This window comes from Brachionichthys hirsutus, chromosome 6 (genome assembly GCF_040956055.1).
Source record: "Brachionichthys hirsutus isolate HB-005 chromosome 6, CSIRO-AGI_Bhir_v1, whole genome shotgun sequence".
NCBI classification, from domain to species: domain Eukaryota; kingdom Metazoa; phylum Chordata; class Actinopteri; order Lophiiformes; family Brachionichthyidae; genus Brachionichthys; species Brachionichthys hirsutus.
In genome coordinates this window covers 8607510-8620270 of record NC_090902.1, presented here as the reverse complement: position 1 = coordinate 8620270, position 12761 = coordinate 8607510, and the positions used below count along the sequence as shown (strand labels likewise).

Here is a 12761-nt window from a genome sequence, read left to right as displayed (position 1 = left end):
TATTTCACTGACAGTAATGACCTCTCGTCCTGCATTAGTCACTGCATATGCCCATACAGTTATTGTGTGTGTCTGTGTGTCTGTGTGTGTCATTAATGTGGAGGTTGATCTGTCGGTGTCACCTGGAAGTCAACCACCCTTATTTGGCTTAACAGTTGTCAAGGAAACAGGCTGCAGTGTGAACTGACCCACCCAATAGACATCTCAAACAAATAAACACACACACACACACACACACATGATGACACCAGACACACTGAGTCCCTGTATCACTGCTCACATATACTTTATCCTGCCAAGCTAATGAGGGCGTCTCGAGGAAACTGTCGCCCAAATGTTACCGAAGGAGAGACAGAGACAGAAATACCAGCAGGTAGACAGACAGACAGACAGACAAGAAGAAAACTGCAGACACACGCGGTGATTCTCAAATTCGCAAACAAGGTTAACCAGAGAATGGTTGTTGCGAGGCACCTCTGCACCTTTTTTCACAAGAAACATACGAAAACATTGAACGGAAGGGAGCTGAAGGAGAAAGTGTCCCTTTCATGTCCACCACCAAGAAGCTCTTTCATGTCCCTCGTTCAAAAACTAAAACCACATCGCCAAAGAAAACTGCATCTGTTTTTACATTTCTGCCCCTGAACTTTTATATTGTGTATAAAACAGTATATTCAAGTACATTCTCGGGTACAATTTGGAGTTACGTTCCACTTCATGCGGCATTCAGTGGGAATTCCAAAACATTTCAAAGGGACATGCCTCACATTTTGCCCCTGTGCATTAATCTAACAGTTTGGTTTGGATACCTACTGTGTAACTGATGATGCCTTTATGGTTGCACTTGAGTAATATTGTGAATACAGTTCTTGTATGTGTAATTACTGTAATTATCCAGACTGTTATTATCCGGATCTTCTCTCACTTTGCCCGTGTGCTCCATCCTCCTCTCTCCTCAACTTCTGGGCTCCCTCCCTCTCTCTGCATCCTCAACGCTATCTCTGTCTTGCTGCGTGTTTTTGTTTTCCATCTCTGCAAGTGTGTGTGTGTGTGTGTGTGTGTGTGTTGCTCCACAGCGTGTCCATCAGCCATCTCATTACAGCTGTCTGTTTTTACATCCCTTTGCCTCATTAGGCGCTGCATACATCCACTGAGGACAGCAGGCCTCAACTCCTGCGCCAATTTACCCCTCCATCATTCTCCCTCTCTTTGTCTGTCTCTCCCTTTCTCCCACTCTCTTTCACTGTGTGTGTGTGTGTGTGTGTGTGTGTGTTACCAGTATAATGCTCTCTGCATCTCCCTGGTCACACATTACCTTGAATCCTTGCATTAGGCTCTTCCTTTCTTAGCATCATTCTTTCTTTATCATCACTCTCCTCTGGTGCTCATGGGAAACAGAGTTCCTTCAGCTTGATTTGCCCTCTTATACTGTCTGATAGCGCTTCATAGTTTGTACTGTATTTTCAGCTTGTCCTGTGAGGGGTCGCCACAGCAAATCAACGTTCTTCATCTCCACTTCACCCTGTCCTTTGCATCGTCCTCCCCAACACCAACCACTCTCATGTCCTCCCTCACTACGTCCATGTATCTTCTCCTGGGTCGACCCCCAGCCCTGTTCCCTGGCAGTTCCATCCTCAGCATCCTTCTACCGATATAGTCCCCGTCTCTCCTCTGGACATGTCCAACCCATCGAAGTCTGTCCTCTCTGACCTTCTCTCCAAAACGTCTAACCTTCACTGTCCCTCTTATTGTCTCATTTCTAATCCTATCCAACCTGGTCACTCCCAAGGAGAACCTCAGCATCTTCATCTCCGCCACTTCTAGCTCCGCCTCCTGTCTTTTCCTCAGAGCCGCTGTCTCTAAGCCGTTCATCATGGCTGGCCTCACCACTGTCTTGTAGACCTTTCCTTTCATCCTCTCCTATCAAAGAGCACACCTGATACTTTCCTCCACCCTTTCCAGCCTGCCTGCACACAATTATTCTCTTCCTTTCTAGTTTCTCCATCACTCTGAACTTTTGACCCGAGGTACCTGAAGTCTTCTACCTTCTTTACGTCTATTCCTTGTAACTTTGATCCCTGATCTTCTCATTTACACACATGTACTCTGTTTTACTCCTGCTCACCTTCATTCCTCTCTTTTCTATAGCAGACCTCCACTTCTCCTCTGCCTGTTCCCTGCTCTCACTGCAGATCACAATGTCCTCTGAAAATTGGTATTTAAGTCATAAATTAGGAGTTCACATCAGTAAGGCCATGCAATCAACTGGTGACGTATCCAGGGTGTACCGAGCCTTCGCCCGTGCTCAGCATAATCCCATGACCCGGATTCGTATAAGCGGCTGAAGACAAGATGATTACTGATTGTCTCATCTTCAAGATGAATGAATTATAAGTCTTTTGAAACAGTTTCTAACGTTCTCCTCGTGCAGCAGTCCCGCTGCCCCATTGGTCTACATTTTTACATGACACCAGGTAGAGCCTATTGCTTATTGCTTTACCTCTTGAGTTATAGACATTTATTTTTCATGTCCACTCAGAATATGGGCCTCTCCTGGATATATCTTCATATTCACAATTTAGTCATGGGAGGGATGTGAATGTTCTCGTCTTTCTTTAGACAGAAATAAAATGTTGACTTGTTTCTTTAAATTATTGCCATTTTTTTACCTGCAGAGTAGACAGATGATTATTTAAAAAAAAAGTATTGACTCATGACGGAGCTATAAATCCTTATTAAAAGCCTCATTATTGACTAAGCCCTGTGTTACCTCTTGTCTCTGTTGTTCTAGGTGAATGAAATCTACCATGACCAGTCTTTGGGAGCGAAGATCAATGTGGTGCTGGTGCGGATTATCATGCTTTGCCACGGCAAGGTAAAACCCGACAAGACAAAGATTCTCCTGAAAGGCAGACTGACACAATTGTTTTAAGTCCTGCAGTCAAAAAAACAACAACCAAGCCACACACACACATGCACTTTCATAAACAAACACTTGGACATGTTCACGCCACACATCAGCACGCACTGATGCCCGGAGCCTGTTATTTCACTGCACTGAGCAAAAGAGGAACTAAAAGCTTGCAGCATCCCAGGGGAGTGTTTCCAAGTCGCACGCCTTCACAGTTCAGCGCCGAAGCACACAGAAACTGCCCATTATGCAATCAGACTTAATCCCTGGAGGCTGCAGCACAGAATCATGGGAAGTCCAAGCCAAGATGAAGAATCAATGATAGCCCTCAATCATTCATAATCAGAGAGACCTATCGATCGGGGTTACACCCTTTCATTTTCACCTGTGACTCTATCTGCCTGTGTGTGCTGAAGTGAAGAAAGGGTGGAAGGGAGCGAGCAAAGAGATAAAGCAAGACAGGGTAGGAAGTACCCAACAAATGATATTATTGTTGGGTAGATGCTCTGTGATCTACTTATTCTGCTGCAGCCTTATCGCTTCCCCTCCTTTCTACATGCCTACAAGCCCTGGAAACACGCACACACACACACACACACATCCTCGTGCATTGGTCATTCTGGACCATCCCCGATGCAGCTTTGGCCAAAGCTCCGGCTGTCCATCATCCCCAATTACCGTGGCAACCGAGCTGCACCCAGACAGCCTGTAGATTGGCTCTGTGACCCTGAACACGGACGCACACACACTTCACACACTTCAATACAAAGTGTATGTTTATTAAAAATTCATTCTTAAAGATTATCAGGACGGACACACACACATACACACAAACACACAAGCCATGCAATGAAGCACACACACACACATCCATGGTGCAGTAAAGTGAAATGAAGAAAGTGAGGTGACAAGAGTGCATTTACAGCAGAAGGATGAGAGAGCTGGGGGAAGGGTCTGATAAAGAGAGGTAAAAATGACCGACAGGAATGACTGGCATCTTACATTTTGGGTGTCCTTATTATGAATTTAGTAAGTAAATATAAATAATATTCTGTAATTGGACATATTAACGCCAAGATAAAAAACAACAACTGTGTTGTCACTTTCTTGTTTATCATTGAAACTACCAGGATTAGAGGATCCAAAGAGTTGGTGGATCCCTTGGAGGGTGTGTGTGTGTGTGTGTGTGTGTGTGTGTGTGTACCCACGTATGTACACTTTCGCAGTTTGGAAAATGCATTTGCATTATCTGACATCGTGACACTTCCCCCTACAGTTTTGAATAAAATGACTGAAGCAAGATGCAGGTTTCGTTTCCTTTACAATCCATCTTCTCTCTTCCTCCCTGTCATTCACTGTGTCTCTCCCTCTTCAAGTCAAAGAGTCTAATTGAACTGGGGAACCCGTCTCAGAGTCTGGAGAATGTGTGTCGCTGGGCCTTTCTGCAACAGAAGCAGGACACTGGGGACACTGAGTATCACGATCACGCCATCTTCCTCACAAGACAAGAATTTGGCCCCACAGGCATGCAGGGTAATTAAAGACATGCACCTATACTGAACCATTTCTATTTGTATAGTACGTGCTTCTAAATGGCAGATAACCCTCTTCATTCCTTCGCCTCATACAGCTGCATAGTGCACTGTGGGTTTGGTGGTTTTCTGTGCAGCAGAGTGCAAGCTAACAGGCAGGCCCAAGGGAGAAGCCTAAAGGCAGTGGCCTAGCAATCCAAAAGCCCTTCAGCTGCCCTTGGGCTCAGCCTTCAGCAGCAAGAAATCAATAGAGCAGGACCAGCCACAGTCCCACAATCAAAAGCAGTCTGGGAAAAACACAGGGACAATAGAGATCTGGGTTTAGAAATGCATGTATCTTTGTGCATGTGTTTATGACCTAGAGTGCTGTCTCTGCCTGTGTGCGGAAGTTGCATGCATAATGCATAATCTTTGTATCAAGGAGTTTCACATTTTAAGTCTCACAGATTCCTTGACGAGCAGAAAGTCACGTACTTCGTGCAGATGTGTATTCATTCAAATACGAATGTTCTTGCATTGAAACTTTTCAGAGGTTTCTCTGCGCTCTAGGACTGTCAGTGCATCCCACCGTTATCAATACCTACTTATTGCGTTTCTCTTTCTGGTGACCTAGGCTATGCCCCAGTGACCGGCATGTGCCATCCGGTAAGGAGCTGTACTTTAAACCATGAGGATGGCTTCTCCTCAGCCTTTGTGGTAGCGCATGAGACCGGACACGTGTAAGTTCCTCTGTTGTTCTGATGTTTTTAAGGCTGCAGCCACGGAATATCAAGAAGACAGTCCTGAGATTGTGTTGATGATTACAGTTTGATTCTCGTGGTCACCTCTGAGAATAACTGATGAAAGGATTGCTGCTGCTTCTTCTCCTCCCATGTATTCCCAATCTGGTTTATACCCTTTGCTTATGCATCCCTGCTGAGTCTCCCCCTCTCTCTCCTTCTCTTTGCACAGGCTGGGAATGGAGCACGATGGTCAGGGGAACCGCTGCGGTGACGAGGTGCACATGGGCAGCATCATGGCGCCGCTGGTGCAAGCGGCCTTCCACCGCTTTCACTGGTCCAGATGTAGCATGCAAGAGCTTGGACGTTACCTCAAGTGAGGCACACACACACACACACATATATATCAAAATGTTATTGTTTTCTTTTCTAGGATTAAACTGATTAATTAATAAAATAATTTGTTGATTCAGCAAAAAAAAATAAAAGATTTATTGGTTTTGGAAATTCTTAACCCTTAACCCTAGGAGAGCATTGAAGTTATTCTGGTTGTAGATAGAGACTTTATGATATTTATTTGACCAAATAACAATCATCATGTCAGTTAAAAATTCCAATATTTGATACTTGCTCTCTGTTTTTGCTTGAACATGACGAAATGACAGAAACATTTTATTATTAAATCAGAGAATGTAGTTTTCATTACGTCTCTTGTCTTCTAACTCAGCTCCTATGACTGTCTCCGTGACGACCCCTTTGACCATAACTGGCCGTCACTGCCTCACCTTCCTGGTTTGCACTACTCAATGGATGAACAGTGCCGCTTTGACTTTGGTGCGGGCTACACGACGTGCACTGCGGTAAGAGACTCATAATTTGTTGATCAATGTACCAACATAGCTTGAGATGAAAGATTTTACCTGCACTAAATGAATGAAGGTTACTTTATTGACAATGCAAACATTCAAGCTTTTGCAGTCTCAATAGATGAGCTGCACTTACTTTTTGACTTTGTTCAATTAATTAAAAAGCTTTATGACTGTCACTGTAGAGCATTTATACAGGATGTCCAGACATTGAGCTCTGAGCTACATTTTTTTTTTTAATGATCACACATACACAAAGATTCACAGTCTCCCGATGCCCTCTGTGCCATCTCCTGTCCACTGGTGGGATTGGCATCTTGTTTAGAAGCAGGTACTGCTTTTCATAGATATTTCTCTTACTTTAATTACTCTTAAGCAGCTCCAGTCATTTTACTCCCCCCCCCCCCCCCTCCCCACACCCGTCACTGTGACTGTGACACCACTGTTGCAGACTATAAGGAAGCTGTTGCCTTTTGACCAGCAGGGTTTTGCAGGCGCTTTGCACACTTTGCTAGATTATCCTCTATTCTCTTGTCAAACCCATTCCCCTCAGCTACAAAAGGCGGGCCAGTCAGGAACACAGGTAAGGTAACCCCATCTCCGAGAAGACATGATGTGGTGCCATCATTGTTTCTTTTTTCTTTTTCAGATTTAATTTTTCTATTTGTCCTCTGAAAATGTAATTGTTTTTAATGTTGGCTCTTTTTCTTTACTGTACTTTGTTTCACTGTTTCCCCCCCCCCCCCCCCCACCTCATCATATTTTGGACATGGTCTGCAGGATTCTAAAATGCTCATTTTGAGAGAAAGTGTAAAATTCCCTGAACACACTTAAGACTCAACTGGTTCGGTGACTACAGCGCAGTTCCACAGCTGAACCATATCATAGCCCGACCTCCTTCCCTGCAATCTGTGTAACATCACAGCAGCGCTGGCAGGAAGAGCCTCGTTATATTGGCAAACTCGGGACTATAAATGAATGGAAAAGTCTGGAGAGACGTCTTTCCCTTCCAAGAGAAAACAGCTGAGCCAGAACAGGGGCTGTTTTTCCATGTTTCACTTTTAGGATCCTCCAGTCTGATGTCATTGGTGATTACCTACCACAGTCTAGCCATTGATTGTGACTCATCCTCTGACCTGCAAAGGTCTCCTGGGGTCATGGTTTCTAGTAAATAGGAGGGAGGAGGGCACAGCCCCTCAGACACTGGACTCGAGGTCAGTTTGGTGGTATCCTCATCAGTGGTTCTGGCACATTAGAGAATTTGGTCCTTGGTCTGTGTCTAGGGACGTTTCAGAGGTCAGCGATACCTCAACGTTTGGCCTTTTGCCCTCTGACCTCCCTTGCGCCCCAATTAAAACACAAGCTGTCTCATTCTGAGAGCCTTGTCGCTCTCTCATCCTTTGGTTTGCATGAATGGCTGTGTGTTTCTTACTGGAGTGTAGAGTACAGTGCCGTGACACAGTACTGGGTCAGTTTGGTGTGATGCTGTGTGGTTGTTGTGGTGATTTTTCTCTATTTTCATTTCCTGTTTTATCTTTGCTCCGGCAGTGTCAGGGCTGGACTGGTACAAAAAAGAAGCCAAGGCATTTTGGGCCAAGGCAGCCCACCTCTACAGGATGGACCTCGGCCACCAGTACTCCACCCTTGTGGCCCATTGACTTGCATTTGCTTACTCTTGACTGGTATCCATAGTTGGCTATAGAAGACCAACCAGACTTAGAGAGAGCGAGAGAGAGAGAGATATTACAATTTATTGTTCGTGTGTATATCTATATATATTATAACAGAGGAATAATGTCCTTACAACAAAGCTGTGTGGACGGTAGCTTTGTTGGGTTGACACAGACTGACATACAGAATACTGTAAGAATGAACTAAACTATAAAAATCAATGAAATCAGTTTGGAATTGGTCCCGACTTGTTTTAGCCTTCCGGAAAAATGCCAGATTGCCAGTCCAGCCCTGCTGACCTTTTCTATTGAAGGTCTGTCTATTACCCAGTGTGTGCATTGTATAGAAAGAGCCTCTCTCTGTTCCCTGCAGTATCGCACATTTGACCCCTGTAAGCAGCTGTGGTGTAGCCATCCAGAAAATCCCTTCTTCTGCAAGACCAAGAAAGGGCCGCCAATTGATGGCACCATGTGTGGGAGTGGGAAGGTACACGATTACAGAAAAACGAGCTGCTATTATGTGGAAAATATTGTTAAAAATGGGTTGCAATGATTAGTATGTGTATTAACATTTGCAAAGTGTTCCGGATTCCATTCATTCCATCATCATGTGCTTCATTGTGTGATGAATCATACCTTATTGTCTCTGTGAGATACATTCGGAGGGCGCTTCTTTCATGACACAATCACTTGTTACTTGTGGAATGTTCCAAAATGGTGTTTATTGAGTCTTTTATTGACCCTGTTCAAACTTTATAATAGGCAGGTGTTCAATATTTTTTTATGTAGTATTATTTATAATTGTGTATATGTTTTTTTTTTGCAGGATGCCATTTTGCTCTTCTTGCATTGAAAAATGATTTGATGATGCCCCTATTCAAACATCATGCGTGTATTTTATCCATTGCAGCATTGCTTTAAAGGCCACTGCATCTGGTTGACCCCTGACATCATGAAGCAGGATGGAAACTGGGGCTCGTGGAGTGTGTTTGGCCAGTGCTCACGCACCTGTGGTGGAGGAGTACAGTTTCGCACACGAGACTGTGACCGTCCGAGGTAGGAGACTGTGCGTCTTCTCATTGTTTATATATCATAGGGGTGTGTAAATCATGTGAAATGAATTATGCCAGACTCGGCTGTGGCTCCGATCTTTTTTGGATCAAGCACACCACAATGTGAGATCTTCAACTATTGCATGCATGCTCTGCTCCGCAAACCTTGCAGACCAGCCAATGGAGGCCGTACCTGCTTGGGGACAACCTATCAGTTCCAGATGTGCAACACCAATGAGTGTGAGGATATCTACAGTGACATGCGAGAGGAGCAATGCCATGCCTGGGACCCTCGCTTTGAACTTCACAGCAACAAGCACCACTGGCTGCCTTATGAACACCCAGACCGTGAGTGCACACCCACAGATGGAAAGATGGTAAAGTAGTCCGGGCAAAGAAAGAGGTTGTCAGAACAAATATACCAGCCTGAGAGGGAAAAACCTCAGCGATGATATTCAGTGGAAGATGTAAATACAAATGAAAGCCAGGAGGAGGAAGCAAACACATCATTTTGGATGCGGTTTGGTTTTTTTTTTATATAGTTTGCATTCTGTTATGGTCATTAACGTTTTCTATCCTACTGAGGACAGCTATTAGCGACGACTACACCCTTCCACAAAAACATGCCGTCTCTTTAAAGACTTTTTAATAACGCTTCTTCTTTGAGCTGGGGTCTTCTCTTGCTCCGCCCACCTGCTGATGTCATTTGAACCTCAATAACCCTTCCTCCAGCCTTTCCTCTATCCATCAGCCGGCTCTCATAAGCAAAACTATTAGGTTTGAGCGAATGTAAAAATAATTCATTCCACATTGATAAAAAGTAACATTTCATCCCACTTGGTGTCAAAGGTTGCTCAGCAGCTGGTCCCGTTGAGCTGATGAATGGCAGGGTAGCGGCACTATAAGGACAACAAAGATGTGTCTCTATTTCATGTTACACACATTTGATTGAACTTTACTTTTCATCATATTTAACATCAGAATAAGAAAGAAAATAACACTGCAGTTGAGTGCAGCCTGAGACGGCGGCGTGAAATGTGCCATCTCAGGACTCCACTGAGTCCTGGAATACATGGGGACTTTAAATTTGAAATACAGGCTGTTGTAACAGTTTATACCAGTAACTCAAATGAGTCGTCAGATTCAGCCTTAATACTGGAGTACTTTTTATGTGTTTCATCCCATCAGACAGCGTAACCTGATTTAGATTGGACTGATTAAATTTGCACGTCGCATTTGAAATGTTGGAAGCCGAACCAACCCTGAAAAAACAAGCCAGTTCGAGCAGGGATCCCGTCCTGGATTATGCGAAACCTCTTCACAGTGTTACATTTTAAAATGCATGTTCGTGTGTTTGTCAGACCCACCGCCTTTCTAAGTGTGTGTGTGGGGGGGGGTTGTCGCTGCCATCTTGATAGGTATTAAATCATCACCGGACTAGAGGACAGCCCCAGATAAAAAAGTGCTGAGCTGTCTCCATATCTAAACAGCGGTCACAGCCCCCCCCCCCCCCCCCCCGCTAAGACACAGCTTGTTAAATTGTTTTTTCCCTGCTATTCTCATTTCTTTGTCCTCCATTTATAATTTAGGCTTTTTCAGTCTTTAACTGAGGACATATGAGTTTGCGAGCACAGATCCCTGCGTTCATGAGAGAGAGCGGGGGGATGAAGGGGAGGGAGAGAAAGAGTGAGATAAAAAAGTGAAAAGGAATGTGAAATTGAATTCCTTTCATGGACTGTCATTTCCTGAGTTCCAGAGAGTGTCAGGACAGAAAAGAAAAGACTGTTTCTGCTTCAAGTGTGAAATTTCTGTTTGCCTGCAACAGTTTTGCTTTTTTTTTTTACCTTTGAATCTTTTCTCGACTCAAAAGATAGACCCACTGCTGCTACAGCAGTAAAAGTACTCATCACTTGCATATTAGAACATCTTTAGCTCAGTGTAGTTTAAGCCAATTACCATCTACTTTGGAACAGGAAGTGCCTTAGCAGCCACCATCACAATAGGGCTCAGATTGTTTTTTACATGAACATTTAACCCTTGACGGGCTGTTGGCTTATATTTAACCATTCATTATGCAAGTTAATGTCTTCTTAATCATCTCCATGCCGTTAAAAATGTATATTTCCAAAACGTATTCATAGAAATTATGAATTTTGTCTTATTTTTCATGGTGTAATTGAAGTTTTAATGGCGTATTCATCAATAAATACTTGGATTGAGTGTCAAATATAGACGTGCTTTTTTGGGAAGTAAATATAAAACTATGGATAATAAAATGTATAGACTCTCCTTCTGAATATCCATTAATGTATAATTACACAGTCCCTCAATATCACAGCACACTTTAGACATCATATAAGAGAATACATTCAGAACACTGAGAAGAGCAAAATGAAATTGTTTCTCTGCGTTCGCAGCCTGAGAAAAAAGGCTCCACATCTCATCATTCTACAATATCACATCCACAACGTGATTATGAGTGTCAAGTCACCGCCTGACAATGTCTCTGGATTGCGTTCAGTTGTAGTAAACGTGATAAAGTAGTGTTCATTCTCACTGGGGTGAGCTGCCAGGTTTGTTCTCCGGAGGCTCATGTAGTTGTAGTATGATTCACACACACACACATACAATGAGACAGTGTTACACCGACTCTTGGAAAACGTATTCAGAAACTAAAAATATATGCATTTGTTGAAAGGATGAACTCATCATCATGCTATTTTTTGAGGAATTGGGTCATTTGTTTTGAGTCTGTGTTTTTGTGTTTGTCTCACAGCTAATAAACGCTGCCACTTGCATTGCAAGTCCAAGGAGACACGAGATGTTGTCTTCATGCAGAGAACTGTCCTGGATGGTACTCGCTGCTCGTACAAAGACCCCAACAGTGTGTGTGTGCGCGGGGAGTGTGAGGTAACTGACGTCGCACATGTGTGTGTGTGTGAGTTACACTCTTTACGTGTTTGAAACTCCATGTCCTCATAAAACAGAAAGTGGGCTGTGACGGCGTGGTTGGCTCCTCGCAGCAGGAGGACAAGTGTGGAGTGTGTGGAGGGGACAACTCCAGCTGCAAAACATTCAAGGACACCATCACACGGACAGCCAAGAAACAAGGTGCAGTTACACAACGCTTCTCTGCACCTGGGACAAACTTGCCTTGGTTCTATCAGCGAAATGGTCAATTTCCTCTTGAGGCTGCCCTTGTCCCATATTTTTGTTATTTTAAGATAAAGGCTGCCCTCTAGTGGAGGATGTATTTCAAAACTCAAACCTCTGAGAGCTGAGCTCGCACGTTCCTTTGAGTCAAGCACACCTCAACCCATTATACAGTATATTGTGTGTGTATATATACTACGCTATATATATTCCTCACATCACAACAGATCTCTATTCCATCCACAAAAACTTGCACGATTGTAAAGGTTTTAACGAGACAGTCGGATGCCTGACTTAAATGATTACATGCTTTGCACCGGATTAGTTGATGGTCTTTGTTAAAAAAAATTGTCAAATGAGTTTCTGAGGATGCTGGAGTCACAAAAGAGGTGTGTGTTTCATTTCAGGTTTCCTCAGAGTTCTTGAAATCCCTCGAGGAGCAAGACACCTACTAATCCAAGAGCTGAAAGCAACCTCACACACTTTAGGTTTTTGACCTTTTGTATTTTTTTTCATTGTTTACATATTGTATTGAATACATGTGTGCAGTTTAAGTGTGGTTAATGTCTATTTCCCACCCATCAACAGCTGTAAAAAACGTGGCTTCAGGACTGTTCTTCTTAAACTGGGAAAATGAATACCCAGAATCCGGCTCGGTCATAGAGAAGGGCGTGGAGTGGGAATATGAGAATGACCATAACAAGGAGACGCTTCAGACGGCTGGTCCTCTCAGACATGGCATTTTGATCATGGTAATCAACTGTAGTACTGAATGTGGTTCTTCACAAGAATATTTTAAGACTCATATTATCCAAACTCAAAATGTTTTTTGTCTGAAATCATGTTACTTATCAAGTT

At 43.5% G+C, this 12761-nt stretch overlaps 1 protein-coding gene across 1 annotated transcript in view; it reads left to right on the top strand.

The window, feature by feature from the left end:
* Window positions 1-12761, top strand: part of LOC137895294 (A disintegrin and metalloproteinase with thrombospondin motifs 2-like) — an 85583-nt gene that overhangs the window by 66182 nt on the left and 6640 nt on the right. Inside the window, exons 5-16 of the mRNA XM_068740775.1 lie at window positions 2792-2875; window positions 4288-4444; window positions 5057-5162; window positions 5395-5538; window positions 5890-6022; window positions 8072-8185; window positions 8609-8754; window positions 8923-9098; window positions 11527-11660; window positions 11738-11861; window positions 12311-12391; window positions 12492-12655. Coding sequence (XP_068596876.1) covers window positions 2792-2875; window positions 4288-4444; window positions 5057-5162; window positions 5395-5538; window positions 5890-6022; window positions 8072-8185; window positions 8609-8754; window positions 8923-9098; window positions 11527-11660; window positions 11738-11861; window positions 12311-12391; window positions 12492-12655 — 1563 coding nt within the window. The remainder of the gene's footprint in view (window positions 1-2791; window positions 2876-4287; window positions 4445-5056; window positions 5163-5394; window positions 5539-5889; window positions 6023-8071; window positions 8186-8608; window positions 8755-8922; window positions 9099-11526; window positions 11661-11737; window positions 11862-12310; window positions 12392-12491; window positions 12656-12761) is intronic.